General features: G+C 42.4%; 1 protein-coding gene across 3 annotated transcripts in view; it reads right to left on the bottom strand.

Moving 5' to 3' along the window:
• LOC122804679 (exportin-1-like) overlaps positions 1-23,633 on the bottom strand; it is an 873,344-nt gene that overhangs the window by 203,285 nt on the left and 646,426 nt on the right. For all 3 annotated transcript variants that reach the window (XM_044074681.1, XM_044074683.1, XM_044074682.1), the window contains exons 18-19: positions 20,990-21,173; positions 10,699-10,805 (exon numbers count right to left, since the gene is read on the bottom strand). In XM_044074681.1, the coding sequence (XP_043930616.1) occupies positions 10,699-10,805; positions 20,990-21,173 (291 nt within the window). The remainder of the gene's footprint in view (positions 1-10,698; positions 10,806-20,989; positions 21,174-23,633) is intronic.

Here is a 23,633-nt window from a genome sequence, read left to right as displayed (position 1 = left end):
CTATTAATCTATGTGAACTCAATGCAAATTTGCAATTTAAAATATAATGACTTAATAATATGTTAAGCCAGTTGTCCAGGTAGAAAAGTCTCTTGGCCTCTCCAGTTACAGATCAATAGCTACCACAGATGTACACTTGGAGAACATCCTATGGCAGAGCTGAGATTAAGTGGGAGGGTCCTGAACTGGCAGTGAATGACTCACATTCTGAAGCATGGGTACCTCCTCGATTGACTGTTGATTCTGATATGCAGGCAGACTCCTGAAAGTATAAAGAGCACATCTAATGTATTTTTCTGCTAGGCACATAAGGATCATCTGCACAAATAACACAGAGATGGTATCTTTGGGAGTAAACTAATTTAGGGTGCTCAAGTCTATAATAGGCCTGAGTCTCTTGGTCTTTTTTGTGGCACCAAGAAGAACATATATATGGACCATCTGTGGTATGGTGAGACCTCCTGGATGATTCTTTTTTTCCAACAGATGAAACATCACTAACTTTGACACGATTTATTGATGGTGCTGGGTGTCCATTATAGGAAGGGAAGGGATGCCAGGGTCAAGAAAAAGGGGAAGGGACCCTATTAACCCTTGATTACAAGTGACCTTTCATGTCAGGAAGTGAAGAGAAAAATTCCTTTGCATACCTCCAGAGTGGAGCAGTTAGGTAAGTATTCATGGCTGTGGATGCCTCCTCCTCTTCCTCTTGATGATTGCTGAGTACCCAAGCCAAGCCTTCTGCAACCTCTCCAGAAGAAGCCCTCATTATTGATTCTCCTGCCTGAGTCTTTTTGTTCTGTTGTTCTCAATGAAATGAAAAGTGACCTCCACTTTTGTGGGCTTCAGTGAAGGAATATTTCAATGGAAATGTTAATGACAAAAATTTCCCTTTATGGCACACTTTCTTTCTGGGATTTAGTGAAGGAACATTGTGTGTGTGCATGTGTGCGTGTTGGGGGGGGGGGGTAAGGCCAAACACAGTTAAGATTTCCCTTCTTGCCCCATCAATTCTACATATGCTTTGATGTCTAGGTGAACAATCTCAGGACCATGAAAAGGGATGTTCATAAAAGCTGCTTTAGTGACTGAATTTTCATCTGTGTTCAATGTCATGTGCGTAGTAAGGCTGGCCATGGCCAAAACACTGTAAGATTAATTTGATCCTTAGTGGACCCAACTGTATTCTGTTCTGTGAAGGAAATAATTCCATCTGAATTATCACTGAAGAATTTCAGCAATTGGCTGAAATAGGACAGTGTCCTTGGACATAAATTTGAGGGCATATGCATGTGCTTCCACAAATGGCCAAGCAATTTGGATTCCCTATCTGGTGGATGGACCACAGAGTTCTACAGGGTAGGAGGATTTTTAGTGCCACTTTGGAAACCAGTGTCTTTACAGCTTGGGAGTTTTCAACCCAAAACTCCAGTCTCTAGAAGGATGCAGCTTTCACCCTGTCTTTTTGGGTATGATGATCACTGTATTAGGTGGGGCCCCATATTGGTATCCAAACTGACAGTATCAAAGATAGCAGGAATGACCCATAAAGTCTGTCTGGAGGTCCTGAACGTCTACTAAAGAGTCCTCCACAGTAAGGACATGGGCTCTGCTGGTGCCCCCCTTTGCCTCATTATCTTTGGTACTTCCCCCAAATATCCTTTGGCAATCACTCATATCTCATTTACAATTTTTATGTAGTACTATAAACGTATCCTATAGGTCTACTTCGCTGTCCCTCAAGACACCCAGGATATTTATGTTTTGTTTGCATTTACCAAGCAGAATACCTAACTTAATGTTGATACAATTGTTATTCTTTATTCTTTCCATGTTCCAGTCTTATAAATTCAAATCTACAATCACTCTACATTACACATGCTTCATTGCTGCAGCTGTTTATGATTGTATCACATATAATTAATGATGCATCAAAGACTAAAATATACTTGCCACTATGCAAACACTGCATATACAAGTATCTTCAAATGTGTAAATAAATAAATATATTTTCTTCATAGTGTGAAATTTTTACAGTGAATCACATATGTCTGGAATTTTTGTCAACAGGTGTCTACTGTGAATGAGCTCTCACCAGATAGATGGAAGAATGAACAGATGAACTCATAACTACATCATAAAGCCAAAAACTGCATAGCCTAAGGCATTTCTTCCCAGGCCTCTGCTGAAAATTGTCTCATTCCAAGTCGGACTTTCCCAGTAAACAAATGTTAACTAACTAACTAACTAAATAAATAAACAAAAAGCCATTTGCAGATGTGCAAAGGTCTTATGAATATCAGCCTGAAATGCTCCATGAGAGTCTGAATCCATTATCTGTGAAACTAGGCATCTTCAGGATAACTGGCATAAATTTACATATCTCTGTTAAGTCTGACATCATCCACTTAATTTCAACATACAATGTGCAGACTTGTGGTCCTAAAAGGGCTATTAGAGTCTGCACAGTTTGCAATGGGATTGAAAGACTCTGAGTAGATGTCAAACGTGTTTCTAAAGTCAGGTAGTGACTTAGCTTGTATGACTTGGCTATGAAGACAGTTCCACATTTTATCAGTTCTGACATGAAACATTCTCCTTCTGATCTTAGACTTTGTACTGAAGTGTGCAGAATTAAGTTATTATACAGATTTACAGAATGACTATAATAAAGTAAATTCAAGGTGGCTCCTATAGCACAATATTGGAGGTTTTTAAAAAGTTTAAGTATTCGTAACCCCCAATCAATCCATAACAGATGAGAATAAATTTAGACACTCTAGGCATTTAAAATACCTCTGCGTTTTCATCTATTAATCCTTCTAGTCAACATTTGTTGAATACATCTTAACGTTTTTATGTTGACCATAGAATATATACAAAAGGATACTTTATATTCAATATGAAAACTTATTAAGGCAGTAAATATGGAATCAGAACTTCAGCAGAACTTAAAGAAATCATTCAGAAGGAAAACTCAAAAATAGCATACACTTTTTTTCAGATGTCTTGAATATGGATATCAAACAGTAGGTCATTTAAAATTATGATACCCAAGTATTTAGAACAATCAACAGATATTAAAATGTCACACCTGACAGTATATGAAAACTAAAAATCACCTTTACCAAAATTAATACCTGCACACTGTTTTTTAACTTTAAATCCAGTGTTAGGACTACTAGCTCATACAGCTAACTTATCCACCTGGGACTACAGTAACTGTAGGTTATTAATACTATTAATTCAAACGGCTATCTTCAGCCAGGATCATAGTCATCAGCACAGTACAGCAAAATGCTCATCACCAAAGAGGTGAAGTGACCTTTTTTTCCATTGTTCAGAATTTCACAGTCATGCACAGCCTCTAGCAACATTCATTAACTGGGAATTTGCATGACTATGACTTACTCAACAGCAGCAGTTCTGCAAAGCACTGCTACAGCCCTACCAACCCCTGCTATGAAACAGTGTAGATCCTGGCAAGCCACACACATGCACACCTCCCACCACCAGCAGAGAGAGAGAGAGAGAGAGAGAGACAGAGAAACACACACAAATACACACAATGGATAACTATTATTATGGCAAAACAGTGCCCTTGCCACAGTAAACATGATTCTACTGATCCCAAGGTGTACTGTTCTCAGGTCTTGCACTGCTCTCACTTCCTGACTCTCTTTCTACAATTCCAAATGCCATTCCCCCTCAGACATAGCCCGTTGTGTGGCAGGGGAAACCATCCATCGCGGACCCTCCTCCACCTTCCCTACACACCCAACTACACTCACCCTGCACAATGTGCGCACACACACACACACACACACACACACACACACACACACACACACAAAGACATACTCATACATACACACACACACATTTGCACGTATGTGTGCGCATGCACTCACAAAAAAGTACAGTTTTGTACCTACCATAAATGTAGATGTCCGATAGGCATGCATCTGCAGTCCTTACAAATGGGTTGTCCTGTCGTCAGGCAGCCCCTCGGTCGGCCGGATTCCAAAGTCTGGGTCTGGCCTCGGCTGGTGTCGCACTTCACCCGACGTCATAGCGGCAGTTCTTCGGGTATAAAGGCATCAGCCGACGCCATTTTCCTCAGTGTTTCTTGCCCCAGATGCCAGGTGCCCTCTAGGAAGGCTAAATTTGGATAAATGCAAATGGTTCCAAATAGTAGAGAGCAAACAAAAAATAAGCATGTATGTACATATATACAAACAAATACACCATAATAGATTCCCCCAGCTAGCTACAAGATGGGCAAATACTCTAAGAGTACCACAGAGGGGAAGGAGGGTGGGTAATCCTGACTGCAGATGCATGCCTATCGGACATCTACATTTATGGTAGGTACAAAACTGTACTATGTCCTTCAAGGATGCATCTGCAGTCCTTACAAATGGGTAGAATACCATAGCCAAACTGGGGGAGGAGGAGAAATAAGATTATGGTGTAGTTAAGATCCCTTGCAAAACAGCAGTGGCAAAACCTGCTCGGGATCTGGAGTATAGAGGTAAATTATAATGCTTGGCAAATGTATGCACGGAGCTCCAAGTAGCAGCCTCTAAAATGTCTTTGGTAGCCACTCCTCGTAAAAAAGCTGTGGTAGTGGCTGTAGCCCTTGTAGAGTGAGGCTTGATGTTTTCTGGAGTTTTCTTCCCATGGTAGGAGTAACAAAATCTAATGCAATTTCCTATCCACTTAGAGATTGTCTGTTTTGAAATTGCTTTTCCTTCCATTCCTGTTGCATATGCTACCAGTAGCTGGTCAGTTTTTCTGTTGCTCTTAGTCCTGTCCAGGTAGTAACGTAATTGTCTATGTACATCCAAGGTATGCAACAGCCTTTCTCCCCTGTTCTGTGGGTTGGGGAAGAATGTAGGTAGGTGGATAGCTTGATTTAAAGATACCCTGGAGACCACTTTTGGCATAAAAGTAGGATTAGTTCTCATGGACACTCTATCTTGATGGAAGATCAGGAAGGGCTGTACTGCCATTAATGCCTGTAGCTCAGATACCCTTCTTGCTGAAGTGATTGCAAGCAGGAAAGCAGTTTTCCATGATAAGTATTGTAATTCTGCTGTTGCTGCTGGTTCGAAAGGAGGTAGTGTCAACTTTTCTAGCACAAAGTTCAAGTCCCATGCTGGCAATGGTGGCTTCCTAGGTGGTTTTACATTTTAATTCCTCTCAGAAACTGCCTGAGCAGAGGATGTGAGAAGACTGGAGGATCCAAGTTGTATTCTGCTGAAATGGCTGATGCATGAATCTTAATGGAAGAATAGGACAGGCCGTTGTGGAAGAGCTCTGCCAAGTATTCCAGGATGTTAGCTATGTTTACCAGTGACACATTCTCTCCTTTTGCTGTACTCCAAATGAGATATCTTTTCCATTTTGCTGAATAATTTTTTCTTGTTGAGGGTCTGCGAGCCTCCAAGATAATGTCTTTAACCCTTTGAGATAAATCTGGGTTATTTGGTCTTATGCAATGTTCCAGGCAGCCAGCTGCAGTGTTTTCAGGTTTGGATGCAGGGCTTTGAAGTTGTTCTGTGTTAACAGCAAGGGAACTAGGGGCAGAGGCCATATTTGTTCCCGAGACATACTCCTCAGTAATGGGTACCAATGTTGCCTTGGCTAGTCTGGAGCTATCAGGATGATCCTTGGACGGTCTTCCTTGATCTTCAATAGCACCTTGTGCATCAAAGGAAGAGGTGGGAATGCATATGCTGTCAGGTTTTTCCAACTGAAAGATAGGGAGTCCACTTTCCAAGCAAGTGGGTGGTACGTCCTTGTGCAGAATTTTTTCAGTTGGTGATTGTGTGGGGATGCAAATAAGTCTATTTCTGGTAGTCCCCATTTCCTTGTAATGGTTTTGAAGATGTCCGGATGCAGCATCCATTCGTGGGCATCCATGGCAGTTCTGCTTAGGATGTCTGCTAGTATATTTTCTTTTCCTGGCACAAAAATTGCTTGTAACTGAATGTTGAAGCTCAGTGCCACATTCCAGAGGTCCATTGCCATCCGGCATAGAGGGTATGAATGTGTGCCTCCCTGTTTGTTGATGTACCACATAACTGTGGTGTTGTCCGTCCTTATCAGCAGTTGACCCTGTCGAAGAAATGGTCTGAATGCCTGAATTTCCAGTTTTACTGCCAGCATTTCCTTTTGATTTATGTGTAGGTGCAGCTGGTCTTGAGTCCATAAGCCTTGTATGCACTTGTCCAGCATGTGTGCCCCCAACCGAGGTCTGAAGCGTCTGTTGTGATGGTCTGGCTTGGTTGAGTGCTGTGGAAGGGCAGTCCCTTGTTTGTTTGACAGGCCTGAGCCCACCATTGGAATTCTTGCTTCAGGCATGGAATTATTGGAATTTGGGTTTCTAGGCTGTGCTTGTGCTGAGACCATAAATTCCTTAGGTACCACTGTAACTTTCTCATATGTAGTCTGGCATGTGGAATCAATATTATGCAGGATGCCATGTAACCGAGAGCTTGCAGGACTTTTCTTGCTGTTAGCTGGTTCTGCTTTGTTAATGCCATGAAGTAGAAAGGGAGATGCTCCTGTTTTTCTACTGTCAGGAATGCCATTTGTTTTGATGTGTCCAGATCTGCACCCAAGAAGGTTATCCTTTGGGATGGTATCAGCCTTGACTTTTTTATATTGACTGTGTATCCCAGGGCTTGTAGTAGATGAATGACCCTTTGCAAATCTTTTGTTAATTTGTTTTTGTTGTCCGCTTGTAACAGGCAGTCGTCCAGGTAAGGGTAAATTTGAATTCCCTGAAGCCTGCAATGAGCAATTACTGATGCCAGGCATTTCGTGAATACTCTGGGCGCAGTAGATAAGCCAAAGGGCAATGCTGAGAATTGATAATGCTCTGATCCTGCAAGAAATCTGAGGTATCTTCTGCAATTTGGTCGTATGGGGACGTGCAGGTATGCCTCCTTGAAATCTAGAGTTACCAGCCAAGACTCCTTGCCCAGCATGGGAAGAAGCTGCTGTAGGGTCAGCATTTTGAATTTTGGAACAATGAGGTATGTGTTTAAAGCGGACAGGTCGAGAATAGGCCTCCATTGGTTTTCTTTTCTTGGTACCAGGAAAAGTCTGGAGTAAAATCCTTGCCCTTGTTCCACAGATGGTACCCTTTCTACAGCTCTCATCCTTAGTAAGTGAGTTATTTGTTCTAGAGCTTCTGTCTTCTGATTTGGAGGTAGGTTTGGCATTCCTCTCTTCCTTGGTAGAGTATGGAAGTGAAACCTGTAACCTTGGTCTATTGTCTGTAAAATCCATTTGTCTTCTGTGATGTAATGCCAGTTTACTGAAAATAAGGCTAGCTTCCCGCCTAAGGGTGCCTCTAGTTGTTCCCTGGTAGGTGGTGCCAGAGCCAAGTCACTGTGATTGTCCTGTGGTAGTGGTAGTGGTGGCTGGATCTGTGGCTGTACCTCGCTGGTTGTTAGCCTGCCACTGACGTCCCCTGTAGGCACCTCTGGATTGACCCCTGCCTCTTGAGCGTCTGTTCCTGCCTCTCGGAGCTCTGGAGGTGTCTGGAAAGGACCAATTCTTGGAAGGCCAGTTCCTGCTAAACCTTGGAGGCTGGACCTGCAAGAAATCCTTGACTGTCTGGACAGATTTTGCTTTCTCTTCCACCTTCTTCAGCACCTGCTGTGCAGGGGAGCCAAACAAATTGAGCTTATCCATGGGAGAATCTAGGAGCTTTGATTTAACATGGTCTGGTAAGGACTGTTCTTTTAACCATGCATGTCTTCTGATCACTGTGCCAGTCATGGCTGATCTAAAGGAAGCCTCCAGTGCATCATAGCCGCATTTTAAAGAATGATTACTGACCTGCTGAATGTTATGTACCATTTCCTGTACAGATTTTTTGTCTAATGGTTCATCCGAGGACAGCTTTTTAGTTAACTGGTCTAACATAAATTCCTGATACTGAATCATGTGGAATTGACAGTTCAAGGCCCTAGCTGAAAGAGTAGCAGAAGTGTAAACTTTTTTACCCCATCTCTCTAAGGCCCTAGATTCCCTTTCAGAGGGGGGGGTTTTGACAGAGGTAGCTGCTACAGCCTTGGGTCCCTGGGAGATAGTTTGGGATCTGCAAAGGGCCTTATACAAATGATAATGTGTGTCCGAACCCTGTAGTACCTATCGGGCTTAGCAGGGGCCGGAGGAAGAGAATCAGGAGCAGTACAAGCATCATTAAAAGCATCATCCACAACAGTAAGTACTGGAGGAATGGCTAAAGGCCTATGCTGTGGCAAATGCAAAAGGTTCTAAGCCTTTTCCTAGAGTCTGAAAAATCCTGGCCCTGCCATTGAAATTGTTCCCTCATAGCATGCAAGGTTTCCCCAAAAGAAAATTCCTCAGGTGGAGAGGCAGAAGGAATGGACTCTTCTGCATCAGAGTCCTCATAAGGAGAAAAAGGGGCCTCTGGAGGGTCTGAATTATCTGATTCATCAGAGGAGCCATCTGAAGAAACTGGCTCAGGGGGCTCTACTCTAGTCCTCTTCTCTGGAGGTGGGTGAGAGGCCCTGTCTGGATGTGATTGGGATCCCCGGATCAAAGAAATGAGATCCTCTGCTAGACTAAGCATTTGTGAACTAGAACTGGGCCTGTGAGAGGGGGTCTTAGCAGGCACAGTTTTGGAAGTTTTTGCTGCTTTAGCCCTGGCAAAGGCCTTAATCGACATGGATGCAGGAGGCCTAGCAGCTCCACGTGCAGGGGTAGAAATATCCAAAGGGATAGTATCTGATAAATCCTGTGAACCTGCAGGAGCAGGTGGGATTTCAGTAGCAGATTCAGCCAGGCTGGAAGAGGCCTCGGTAAGTGGCAAGCTTTCGGCCGAAGGAAGAACCGTGGACTCGGTTTCAGCCGAAACCGAGACACTCGCGGTTGGCTTAACCGCGGTTTCGGCCGAAACCACGGACCGCGAGTGTCGGTCCTTTTCCTTGCGTTTTTTAGAAATTTGCATAGTCGGAGTATCCGACGGCATAATGTAAGCAAAAGCGGAGTCGAAAAACTCTTCAGCAAATTCAGACCGACGTCTAAGCGTTCGTCGGTTGAAAGAAGCACAGGCTAGACAAGCTGCTACGTCGTGGTCTGGGCCTAAGCAAGGTAAGCAGTAAGAGTGGAAATCTTTATGAGGTATTTGTTTCCCACAATTTAAACAGTTATTCACTTTTTCTGACATCAGCTGAGGCAAGAAAGAGTCCCCAACGGGGTACTTAGCTTTTTAGAAGTCTTCTGTACTTGTAGTAGTAATCTCTGGTTCTGACCGACCGGCACTTGCGAACAGCTTCTGCTTCGGGCGCCACGCGGCAAGAAAGACTGGGGAAAATGGCGTCGGCTGATGCCTTTATACCCGAAGAACTGCCGCTATGACGTCAGGTGAAGTGCGACACCAGCAGAGGCCAGACCCAGACTTTGGAATCCGGCCGACCGAGGGGCTGCCTGACGACAGGACAACCCATTTGTAAGGACTGCAGATGTATCATTGAAGGACATCATACTGGTACATAAACACATAAAGGCAAACATAAACACTTTCAGTGCCTGTACTGTCTGTATCCATAATTCATAACACCATGAATAGGGTAAGAGTACTCCATATCAACCTGCTTGAATTACCTCCCACCAAACTGTGTAGGTGCTGTCCACTACATAGGGAAGAACACTTTTTCTACATTGTGGGTGACTTGCACAGTGTTTAGCTGTATGCCTTCCATACTATGAAAGTGTCCCAACTAAGCAGTACACTGGGCTCCTGAAGGGGCCTCATCAACAACAGCTCTGTCCACGGAGCATCACATTTGCCTGATGTTCCAAAACCCTCACTACTCTATAGACTTGTGTTGTACCAAGGACCACTGAGGGTCAACACGAATTGGGACAGTAATTTATCTATGAATCCCATCTTTGGTGTCATCAGAGAAACTGGAGCATCAGAGAGATGCAAAATGGACAGCAATCATAAAAAATTAAAAAAAAGTAAGGCCCCTAAAATAGAGTCCTGTAGGACTCCCCAGGTTCAAGTCTACATGCAGGTGGACTTTCTCTAACACTAAAGGAAAAGTATGGATTATATAAGGATTAACTTTGTTAATGACTTCATAATCAGGAATGGTATCTAATGCCTTCTTAAAGTTCAAACAGACAACATCAACAAGGAAGCACAATGCAATGTATTTAATATATTACCATAACAATGGATTAGGTTTGAAATATACGACCTGCCAGTAATAAACCATGCACATGGTTTCTGCATGCCTTATGCCCTGGGCAGGGAACATACATATGACATACAATGCCTATAAGTAGTAAAAGGCTTTGTTATACTGGCTGGACATTGGGCTATCCTTGGCCAGAGATCCCTTAGGTTATTAATAGTGCAACAGTGATATGGAAGGGTATCATAAGTTGATTATGACATTAGAAAAGGTGGAGGACTACAGGACTGGTGAAAACAGCACCGTGGTTTAAGACTGCTACAGTAACTGAACATACTCATTTACAGAATGTCAGACTACAACTACTGAGCTAAATCTAAGTAGGACATAGACAAATGTAAATGTGCCTATGTCACAAGTGATAATTCAATAATGCTGTTTAAAAAAATCTAAGTAGGACAGAGAAGCCCCTTCAGGGATAATGCATAAAAGCTGCAATGCTACTTACCAAATGCAGGTCCTCAGACTGACCCACCAGTTCTGTGATTAGCCTTAGTGCATCTTTCTTCATTAACTGCATGTCCTTAATTAGTAGTTGCTTCAAAACAGCTTCACCTGAAAGTGAGCAAAAATGTTTTCCATTACAATACACAAATGAGATACAGCTGTTCTAAAAACAGCGTTCCCTACAGATGGCTGAAATACAACTCAGTAAAATACAATGCAGCAGATCTATTTTGTCAAAATTGCTGAACATTTTCTAAGAAAGGAACCTTGCCTTCACCATGCAGGATAGACCCCCTTGCACCCCCAACTAAATATAACATACCCTGAAGTCATAACACCTGAGAAAGCATTGATCTAGTAAACTAAATATGGTTAATTTCTCTATCAACCATTCCTTATGCTCAATTTAAAACATTAAAATAATTAATCAGGAACATAGTCAAAACATAAGGCTGAAGTAAAAACAAGTCTGAGATTTTAAAACTCAAATAAAACCAAATTATGAAGCTTTCCACTCAACCTACCTTGAATTTTTTGTCTTTTTCCAGTGAAAAATGTAATGTTTAGTGCAGTGAAGAAGTATTCTCTTAGATCTTTCTAAAGTATCAGACCTTAGTACGATCTGTTCTATGGCCCCAGTCCCAAACTGCATTACTTACCAAAAGGGGGTGATAAAAAGGACCTAGAGTACCACTGGCATTCAGTTTAATATCCAACCCTAGTAAAATTAAATAAAAATGTTAAAGGGCACTGGGATCTTGGAACAGAGGAATAAAGCCTTAAATGCAACAAAGGTGACCCGGGATCAAGCTAGCTGATGAAGCATGATGATGATGATGGTGATGAGGGCAAAATGGTTCACACTGCCTACCTTGACCTGGCCAAGGCTTGGGCACTGTTGACAAACTCAAAAGGTTACTTACAAACCCGTATGTCACCTGGTGCATAGCCAACTGGCTCATAGGCAGGATCCAGGAAATTAGAATTGGGGAGGCCACTTCTACAAAGAGGCCAGTCACAAGCACAGTCCATCAGGGATCAGTCCTAGGACTGCTTCTTTTTAGCATTTACTTCTCTGAAGTCAAGGCCAATGAGAAAATCTGCCATTGATTGCAAATTAGGAGATGTCAATGAATTTTCTACCAACACAAATGTTCTCCAGGAAGGGCTGACACAGACAAAGAACTGGTGTCAGAGTCAGACACTAAAACTAAATGCCAAGACATGCATAATAGTATCCTTCGGGAAGTCATCCACCCCTGGTAACTATCATATTGACAACACACCCCAAGAGCTGACCCAGTAGTCAGGTACTTGGGAACACACACAGAGAGCAATCTAGCCTTTGGCCATCACTTGACGACAACAGTGAGGAAATCATTCTATGCTGTGCAACATAAAACAAAGGTATGGCATCTAGGTCCAAGGAAGTCATTATTCCACTGTATTTGGCATTCATCAGACCTATAATTGAGAACAATGTACCCTTTGCTATGTACCTAATGAGGCACATCCAACAACTGGAACATCCACAGAGGTTCCTCATTAAAAGAATACAGGGCATAAGAAACATATCCTATGCAGACCGCCTCAAGGCCTTATCACTGTATTCTGTCTCCTACAAGCTGTTGAGGGGAGATCTATGCCTAGCATACAAGGCGTTGACAGATTCCACTCTGATGGGCCTCCTGCATATCTGGAAAACAAACAGCATCAGAATTACCCATTCTAAAGACTTAAATCTTGCTTGTGATATAAACCGGACCTGCTGGACCTTATCTCATATCCTCTACCATGCCTAGTCGCCTACCACAAACCATCCTCATCCCATCTATCTGCATTCTACTCTTACTCCCATTATACTACGCCACCTCCTACTCCTACAGCCTACACTACCACCCTTTCCTATCCTACTCCACCACTCCCAACCTCCTTTCTCTTCCCACTAAAACACACTTCCACGACATATCTGTCTCTCTAGTTCAACCCAACCCACTCCACTACTTCAAAATAAAACTTGTTCCCCCTCAACTAAATCCTACAAACCTAAACCAATACCTTACTGTCCACAATTCTTAACGATTAATTTAAATATATTACTGCCCTACCAGAACTACCTCTGCTTAGCTGGAGACATACATCCTAACCCTGGACCAAACAGTTCCTCTAGCCCCAATCTCCCTATCACTAACAACACAGCTAACCATAAATACCTCACATTCTTTACCATCACTGCCCAAAGTTTAAGAAATAAAGTAGCCCACTTACATGCTTGGTTAAACCACAACCTACCTGACATTGTAGCCATCTCAGAAACCTGGTTAAAATCTCATATTTGTGACTCTGAAATCCTCCCTCCTGGATTCCAATCCCTCAGACATGATCGCATAAATAGAAAAGGTGGTGGGGTAGCCTTAATCTACTGTAACCTACTATTCATCACTCCCTACCCCAACCCTATCCCCTCATTCAATAATGCAGAACTAGTAATAGGCCTACTAAGATTAAATAGCCACAAAAGCATCTGTATCATTGCCCTCTACATCCCCCTGGTAACAACATCACTACTCTTGAGGAAATTCTCCTCTGGACTCTACAAATATTAAGCTTGACATCATCATACTTGGAGACATAAATATCGATTGGAATCAAATCAACAACCCTAATCCCATCTTGTCCATCAATCTATTTAACTATAACCAACTAATTAACTGCATTACCAGACCCAATAAAACAAACCCCCAGGTACCACACTAGACTGGATCCTAGCATCCCATCCAAACAATGTCTTAAACTCTGGCATTACACCCGACCCTATAAGAGACCATTTGCCAGCTTTCATCCACCAAGCTACCCACTCCTCTCTCCTCACTTACACCTATATATTCAAACAAGTAACCTCACAAACTTTAATCCAACTACTTTCTCATACACCCTGAAACACACAAACTGGAACTCCCTAAAAACTCTTCCACTAGACAATGCCATAGAATTTTTCAACTCAACCTTCTTAAACATCCTCAACTCCCTAGTTCCACCAAGAAACAAAACAATAAAAACCAAAACTGCCCCATGGCTAACCAAAGATACCAAAAATATTATGCTATAAAGAGACAAATCCTGGAAAACATACCGTCAAAACAAGCAGCCTGATACTTTTCTTAAATATAAAAAACTCTGCAACCTTGCTAAAAAAACAAATCATCAGAGACAAAAAGTCCTACTATATTAAACTCCAGTCTAACCAATCAAAAAGCCCAAAACAATTCTGGAATTCCATTAATTCTCTCCTCAACCCAGGTACCAAAAACAACTCCTGCGTAGACTCCAGCAAATCTGATCCTGAAATAGCCTCTCTATTCAACTCCTTCTTCACCAACTCCATAGCAGAACTAACCAAAACCTTCCCTAACAATAATTCTTCCCCTCAGCCTATCCAACCTCCCTTACCACCCATACAACCCTCTGCCCTCAATCCTTCTCCAATATTTGAGCTTAAACCCATATCAACCTCCCACATGAAAAAAGTACTCTCTAAATTAAAACCATGCTCCAATGCCCCTGACAATATTCCATCCTCCTTCCTAAAAATTGCCGCAGATGGTATCGCTCTCCCCATTAGCATCCTGATAAATAGATTGATGCAGGAATCTTATGTGCCCAAATTATGGCATTCTGCCTTTATTCTACCTCTCCATAAAGGAGGCAAAAACAATAACATCTCAAACTTCCACCCCACAGCTATCCTCTCCCCAATCTCAAAACTTCTGGAAAAATGCATCTACATCCAGCCTATGCCATTTCTAACTAATCACCAACTAATCACTCCAACCCAACATGGCTTCCATCCTGGCCATAGTACTATCACTGCCCTTCTCTCCTTCTTAGACACAATAAATCTTGCCCGTGACTCTGGAAACATAGTATCAACAGTTCTACTGGATCTGTCCAAGACATTCAATACCATCTCCCACACCCATCTCTTGTCTACTAGATCTGACCAAGGCATTCAATATCATCTCCCACACCCATCTCTTGAACCATCTTTCAAGCCTTAATCTCTCCCAGAATACCTTATCCTGGTTCTCAAGCTACCTCTCTGACAGGTCTCAAGCTGTAAAATGGGGGAAGGGCACCTCAACCTTCCTTCCTACCCCCACTGGGGTACTCCAGAGATCTATCCTCGGTCAAATGCTGTTTAACATCTTTATAAATGATTTCCACAAAGCCATACCCAATACCAAAATTGTACAATATGCAGATGATTCTACCTTAATCTGCGCCTCCTACCTCTCTGAGCTTCAAACTATGACCCAACCTGCTTTCTCCACCACTAAAAATTGGATGCTTCAAAACCACCTCTAGCTAAATGCCAATAAATCCAAAATTCTATTATTCTCTAACTCAAAATCTACCCCTCTTGATAAAAACTCATTCCAAATTATCCGCCAAAACAACTCTTACTATTGAGGTTGTTCCCTTTGCCAAACTACTTGGGGTTACCATTGATGAACACCTAAAATTCGACACTCACATCCAGCAAAAGATTAAGAAAACCCACATAAAACTAGGTATGCTGTACAGGAACATCCACTTTCTCTCTCCTTCCACCAGACAAACTCTTGCCACTACCTATCTACTCCCCTCACTAATGTACGGCGCTCCTCTATTAACAAACATATCTGCTGCTCTCACCTCAGAATTGGAACTCTGTTATAATAAGATTTCTAAATTTGCTACCAAAGCCAAATTCTCCTCCTATCATTGTATTGCCCTTCATTTATTAAATTGGGTTGAACTCTCTGACCATCTTGACTATCTTCAAATAACTGTAGCCCACAAACTAATTTTTCAACCAACTAAGTGCCCTGCTCTCTCCAACATCCTTCTACCTTACTCCCCTCTGAGAACTCTTAGATCTACTCACCAAAACCTAATCACTGTCCAAAAACCCAATTGTCCCACTGGTCAACTTCTGTTATCCTTTTCCTTAGCTAAAAAATGGAATTCTCTTCCTTCCTCTCTGAGGGCTTGTAAAAACTCTGAAAATTTTAAAACTCAGCTACATACTTTCCTTTCCTCTAACAAGAAATGCAACTGCATTCTCCCCACCTAGTCTAATATTTGACTCCTCCCTTAAACTCCTGGCTAACTCGCTAACCACAAAAATGTGCATACTGTAAATATCTTAATTGTACTATGTAACAAAAGAACCTATGTCTGCTCTCTAATATGATATGAAATTGTAAACTGTGTCTTCTATACTATGGCTGTATTTGTAACTAAACTTTGTAATTGCAGAGCTTTTCTCCCTGGGCCTCCACTGAAAATGGGCTCCCTGAGCCCAGAGGACCCCCCCGGTCATCAAACTGGAAATACATAAATAAATAAGTCTAACCTGGACAGTTGGATGGTGAACAGGAAATTCATCCCTGGTTTGGCTCTAATGGACACAAGCAGCCTGTAAACAGTTTATCTCCGAGGGCCCTGCTTATGCCCCTGCTCACACTTATAAAGGGTACCAGAACTTGTCAGAGATTTGGGATGCATGGCAAGGTGTAAAAAGGCTCTTGTGGCCGTTAGCCCAGTAAACACCTATGAACCTATGAACAAAGACCCAATGACATAAGTACAGACAGTGTTCAGACTCATAGAAGGGTTTCTAGTGGGAGTGGGGGGCCATCAGAGTTCAGCTCTGAGCCCATTACTGTTCACACTGGTGACAGACTACATTAGCAAACAGGTCGGAGGGAACAGGTCAACAAAGCTGCTGTATGCAGACAATATGGTGGCTGATGGTAGCGGAATGGAATTCAAAACTGAAGACGGACTGGATGAAATGGAGAAAAATAAGACAGCTATCATGTCAGCAAATGGTGGAAATCAGTAGAAGCTAAAAACATAAATAGAAGGGGAAACAGTGGAACAGATTAACAGCTTCGAGCGTCTAGGAGGGGTGGCTGAGGAGAATAGAAGTCTGAATGAGGAGGTGAAAGCTGGAATCAGACGGGCTGTAGCCAACTGGCACAAAGGATCAGGGGTAATGTGTGACATGAGAACGCCAAAGAAGCTGAAAAGTAAGGTGTAACTGGTACCACTATTTGGTACAGAAACCTGGGCAGTGAAGGCAGAGCAGCTCAGAAAGCTAGAGGTGATGGTGATGAAGTGCCTGAGATGGGTGGTAGGATGAACACTTTTGGACAGATGAAGAAATAATGACATCAGGGTAGAAGTCAAAGTACTTACATTTGAAGAGAAGATCAAACAGAAGAGATTATAGTGCTTTAGAAACATGTGACGGAAGACAGAAAACAATCTTGTGAAGATGATTTGGGATAGACAAGAAGAAGGCAAGAAGAAATGCAGGCGTCCACCAAAGAGATGGACTGTGTGACAGTCAGGCATGACTGCCAAGAAGGTAGGATTGTGGCACTGAATTGAGACATGGTGACAGATGCAACACCCCAACGCCACGCAGAAAATGGTGAACAAAAGGGGGGCAGTTGATACTGATGATAATGACCAGCTACTCGGTGGTAAGGAGTGAAATTCTAGAAACATCTGCATGTCTTTGTTCTCATTATCTATTCCACAGGAAAACTGGCACCAGAATGTCTTTAGGCCTTTGAAGTTCTTGTAACATAGCAAATGTATGCTGCATATATGCAAGGATGTCCATGTGTTACAGCTATTACACATATATATCAGTGTTTTCAGTCTTGGTTCATAGGTTCATAGGTAGGTACTAGGCTATCGGCCCAAGGGCCTATGTAAGCCTAGCCAACAAGGTTCCCTGGCTTACGCCACCCAAGAAAGTTATTTTCCTGTGCCACTGTCGAGCAGAGACACAGAAGAGATCCCCGGGGTGAATTTCCTATTTCCCATCCACTCATCAAGATTTTTCTTGAAGAGTGCTAATGAAGAACTTTGCTTGACATAGATGGGTAGCCTGTTCCAGTGTATGGGAAGTCTCTGGGATAGGAATCTATCCCTCCAGCATGTCCTGTTTATTGTGGTGACAAGGTTTAGGTCCCTAGAGCGTGTAGCTCGGAGGGATTGGGATTTCTTTAGGTGTAGCATGTCCAACAGCTCTGGGTTTGACACAGCTTTATATGTTAGGCAGAGATCACCTCGGAGTAGGCAATATGCTACGGAGTAAAGCTGGAGTTTTTTGAGGCGGTCAGTGTAGGGCATTTGTTTGAGTCCAGTAATCCTCTTTGTGAGGTATTTCTGTGGCCTTTCCAGCTGCTGCTGCTGCAGATGTCTTGTGAGGTACATTCCAAAAGGGGCGTTGTACTCTATAATGGGTCTAATGAGTGTCAAGTAGAGGGGAACAATGACCTCTTTTTTCCTGGATGAGAACCCTTTTATGATGAGGTGTGCCACGTAGAAGGACTTCCTGACTACTGTGGTGATGGGACTATCAAAGGAGAGACTACTGTCCACCTGGGTCCCAAGGTCTCTTATCACGCATTCAGTGTTAAATAGATTGCTGCCTATGTGGTAGTTCATGGGTACAGAGTTTTACCAAAGGGGGTGACACTGCACTTTTTGGCATTGAGCTTGAGGCCATGGCTCTGACACCAGGCATCTGTCTCAGAGAGGCCCTTCTGTAGGATGTTCACATCATTTGGGGACTTGACTATGGCTCCTAATTTGCAGTCATCTGCGAACTTCGTTAGCCAGAGGCCTTCTGTGTTAGCCTGTACTTCAGAGAAGTAGATACCAAACAGGAGCGGTCCCAGGATGGAACCCTGTGGTACTCCACTTGTCACTGGTTTGAGGTCAGATTTGGAGTCTGCAACTTTTACAGTGTGGGTTATGTCAGTGAGTCAGTTGGCAACCCATCTTGTGACGTAGGGATTTATGCCTAGTTTATTCAGTTTAGCTATAATTCCAGAATGGGGGATGGTGTTGAAAGCCTTGGCGAGGTCAAGATAGGCTGTGTGAACCACCTTACCCTCATCTACGGCTTTGGTGACTGCCTCAAAGAAGTCGATCAGGTTCAGGAGGCATGATCTACCTTTCACAAACCCGAACTGGGTGGGATCCAGAGTCTGGAGGTTACCAATGTCTTTGTTTGAGTTCCATGATGATACGTTCCATGGCCTTGCAGACCAGGCTCGTCAGGCTAATAGGTCTATAGTTCTCGGGATCAGTGGTGGCTCCCCCTTTGTGGAATGGGATAACTGTTGCTGTGCGCCATTCAGTGGGCACAAAGCCTGATGCGAGGCTATTATTGAACATGGTGCTTAAGTGGGGAGCCAGTTCATTCTGAAGTTCATGTAAAACGCAGCCTGGGATGTTGTCTGGTCCCATGGATGCTGTGTTTCTGGCTTTAGAGAGTGCAGCTTTCACCTGCGTAGTTGTGATTACAGGGACTCTGCATTCTTCCTGTATAGATATGGGCCCTTTAGGGGGTGATGGGGGGGAAAAGTTAGCACTGAACCTATCTGCCAGGATGTTGGCAATATTAGTTGGTTCTGTAATTTTCATGCCTTTGTGCTGTAACTCAGAGCAAATCTGGGTGTTGCCATTGAGATTCTTGACATAGCTATAGAATGCTTTGTGGTTGTCCTTGGAATTAGTGGCGATTTTATTTTTGTAGCTAGCTTTGGAGGATCTTATAAGGGATCTCAGCTTCTTACTGAGGCTGACCAGGGAGCTCCTCCACTCATGGGATTTGACTCTCTTTTGCAACAGTTTCTTCCTTCTGTGTTACAGTTTGTTTATGGCAGGAGACCACCAGATTGGCTTCCTTTTTTTGGAGGATAGCGTCTTGGTTCTGTTTGGGATAGCATGATCCATGCACTCATGTTAGTGCTTATAGAGTGCATTTGTGTAGGATTCAGCAGTTGTAACTGTATTGTCCATCTGCATGGGTGTCATGAAGTTCACTACTTCTGTCTTAAGAAGCATGAAGTTGGCTTTGGAGAAATTTTTTAATGTGGTTTCCTTAGGGGGGGGTGGGGTGGGATGTGGATATCAAGGGTGATTAGCTTATGGTCGGATCGGACCAACGAGGAGTTGACTTCAGGTGTGGAACACCGGTCACTCATGTTGGTAATGACTAGGTCAACGATATTGTTGCCTCTGGTGGGGGTGTGGATAAGTTGATCTAGGGCATTGGAGTTTATGAATTCCAGAAAGTGTTGTGCTAAGGAGTTGGTACATGAGTAGTTTTCCCAGTTAATGGTGGAGTAGTTGAAGTCGCCCATTATTAGAGTGTTTGGTTGAACCCTAATATTTTCCAGTACATCAAGAAAAGAGGAGTGGGAATCCTGGGGCATGGTGGGGGATCTATAGCAAGCAACAATTTGGATTGCAGCTTTGCCAAGAGTTAGTTGCACTTGGATAACCTCGGATGCATTATGCTGAGCAACTAGCCTGGAGGTGTGGATATCCTTAATGAATATGGACACACCCCCACCTTTGGTGTTTCGGTCCAGGTTACATGGCCGAAAAGTATGGTATGAGTTATAGCCTGGTAGTGCAGGGGTGCTCTCTGGAGCCTTGAACCAGGTCTCAGTCACTGCACAGATATCGATGTTCTCCATTTTAAGGAGTGCCTCGAGTGAGTGCATTTTGAAATTTAGACTTCTAGCATTGAGTAGCATCACCCTCAGTTTTTGCTTGCTTGGAGCATATATTCGGGGGTGCTACATATCCATTTCTGTGTGCATGGAGTGTATTTGGTGAGTTGTATATGCAAGTTTTGCTACTACAGTTTTATTACTGCAATTATCAGTCGCACTGTGGTGGCTATTTAGTTGGTGACCCTTGGTTTCTCCAGGCCCTGTTGAAGGATCGGGTGCCCTTCATGCCTGTTTGTAAATGATGCAATCACTACTACGCCTGCTCCATTGCTTATCCACATACACAGCTCACAACACTGGCCTTCCTGGTGCACAGTAACATATCTTTTCTGTAACCCTGATGTGCTATTGGCTGTGAAGTTATAGGCATTTGGTACACACTAAACCTTATACAATCAGCACCTTGGTGGTTATGAATCCTGGCCACAGAATTTTCATATATTAAATCATTTAAAGAATCACACTCTTTAGAATGCATCAGCAATTTTGCAATTTGCAGTTTTCTGTAGCTTTTGCAGGCAGGCGTTTTATATATAAAACATTTATGTTAAACCACATTTAGCAGCTCCTTATTTATTTTAATTCAATACTTTGTCCTGTAACATATTTTAACAGTTCTCAAATACTTCAGTATTGATTAACTACATTTACACCATTAAAGTACAGTTTATAAGACATATTAGAAATGCAGGTTACCATGTGTCAGAATAGCAGCAGAAACATTGTCACTGGTGCACTTGTATATGTGGAGTATCTCCATGTAAATCTTTTCCAGCTGAAACACAAAGGGTTGCCCAATTGCTCTGCCCACTCTGGTGTTAGTCTTCATAATGAAAATCAGCTGCTTTATAGTGTTAGCATCCCTCAGAGTGTCCAAGTTCTGTTAACAAAAATAAAATATAAAAAAAAATCATTATGAAGAAATGACATCAATATCACATTAACATCTGTTCAACTTACCAAACCTACAATGCTTCTTTTTGCATTTGGTGAAAAGAAAAAATATGACAAATGCATATTTTGTACGCTGCAGATGTTACTTCACAACCAGCATATACCTTTCCCTTTTTCTCACCTTCATAACAGTAATTTTTTTTCTTTTGATTTTACAGATGTCTTATCAGCCATGTCCCAGAGCTTCTCTTTAATCTTCCACTCCATCATCTCCCCAACATCTGTCAAATTTGACCTTTCCAACTAGGGCCCCATGGCAGGGAACAGGGGAAATTCTGAGTGTAAGCCAATGGTAAGGAAGGACACGGAGATGAGATCAAGGTATTCTGGGGTGGTGCAGATGTAGCAGCCTGACTTTGGTTATGTGAGGGGAACTAAATGGGCAGTGACATAACATCACTTGCAGCTCTGTACATGGTGTCATCCCCTGCCCCCCCCCCCGCCGAAAAAACAACAGCCTGTGATCGAAGCATCATACCTTGATCACCACCAGGGTGCGCACTGATCACAGACAAAAATAAATCATACCGTCTCTCCTGGAATGGAAGAGCTGACACATGCTACTCATTTCATAAGGATAAGCCACTCCGATTAATTACTTACTTCTTTTACTGCTTTTGACACTAGCAGCACTTCAGGAAGACTTTTTTCTAATTACCTATTGGTGAATTAATACTTCAATGCATCAATTTCTTGTTCTGAAACATGGTAATAACTTCACATTTTCAGACTTAAAGACACAACTAGCTTTACATTTATTTTCAAAACTGAAGAGTAAGGAAAAGCTTTGACAGTTCATGTTCACATTGATCACGACAAAATACTAATGTCTTTCAGCTTTTCCCGGTTAGGTATTCGCCACAGTGGAACTCAGATCCGCTAATGATTGGCAGTGGATTTTTATGGTGCTGAGTTGCCAGCTGGACGCCCAACCTTCAAAGAAGGCATGGCACACCCATTCACGCACGCAACCTGCATGTTTTTTTTAAATGTCACTCTATCGTAGGGAGGACATGCAAACTCCACACAGAAGGCGTTCCAGCTGAGAATCGAATGGGAGAACCTCTTGCTGTGAAGTGACAATGCTAACCACTGCACCACTGCAGCTCTCCAAATGAAGCAAAGCAGACAAATTAACTCCCTGAGCATGCTAGCCCCTTAATGGAAAAGTCCACACTCCAATATTGTCAACTTTATCCCACAGTAATTTTGCTCCCTACAACATCACCTAGATATTGTTTAGTTCTCATAAAGCCTCGAGTACCTTTCATTTTTTTCAGTCTCCACCTCTTTCCCTGTCATAGATCAAGAGATCATGATGGTTTTGTATTTTTGTCCTTACTCAAATTTCACATGGTTTCAGAAAGGATTTTTTCACAGCCCACATGATCTAGGCTAGAGAGCAGAAATTCTTCGATTTTTAGACTTGGTAACTACTTACAAGTTTACTTCCCGGGACTATCTTGCTGGGTTCAATAAAGGGCTATAAACAGCTAAAGCGAAACTATGAAATGCTTAGAAATCTTTGTATGAAGAACAGAGATTAGTTATATTGGAGCATTACATAAACAATCTGTCAGTCTCACTTTGGCCAGTGAAATGTTGCTTTTTTTTAACTTAACTACAAAATTAGTACAAGCAGTTGTCAGTAGCCTTTTTTGAAGTGATAACGTTCAGTCATTGGAAAGAGACCATCAACCAAGTTATTGTATTAACAACTTAGGAAAGGAAATCTTTGACTCTTGTCTGGGGATACAGCACAGGACTCCCTGCATTCCTTGCAGTTGTCACTGCCACTGGACTAACAAGGAGTCTCTGGTCAGTTAGGCACCTGGTCTCCTCCAAGAGCAGTTGTTTCTCCTTTTAAGTATAAAATCACCAAGCATCCTGTGTAGGACAAACCTTAAACCTAGTATTGCATTAACAACAAAACAGGAAAAGAAAACACTGACCCTTGCCTGGGGATTGAACTCAAGCCCCTGTGCTTTCCATGCAGTTCCCACTACCAGTGGAACTTTCAAGTAGTTGTGCACCTTATTATGTGGCTCTAGCTATGGGTTTATTTTCATTCGAGTATATGTATAGCACTGATTTTGTACTAAGAAGGTAGTTTTGTATTTGTGTTATAGATGATTTGCTTCTCATTTACAAAGGTAGAGGTTTTGAATTTTATAGATTTTTTAAGAATTAAAAATTCTGTTAACAAATGGGAAATTAATGGTTTGGATTTGATGTTAAAGAGCATTACAGGTCATAATATTGGCACTGTGATGTATTATAAAGATACTAATGCAGGTGTATTCTTACATGGCTAAAAGTCACCATCCTGAATATTTACTGAGATCGTTATTTTATGGCGAACTTTTAAGAATAATAATATATAATT

This window comes from Protopterus annectens, chromosome 6.part0 (genome assembly GCF_019279795.1).
Source record: "Protopterus annectens isolate FY-2018-M chromosome 6.part0, PAN1.0, whole genome shotgun sequence".
Classification (NCBI taxonomy): domain Eukaryota; kingdom Metazoa; phylum Chordata; order Ceratodontiformes; family Protopteridae; genus Protopterus; species Protopterus annectens.
This window is presented reverse-complemented; position numbering and strand designations above follow the sequence as displayed.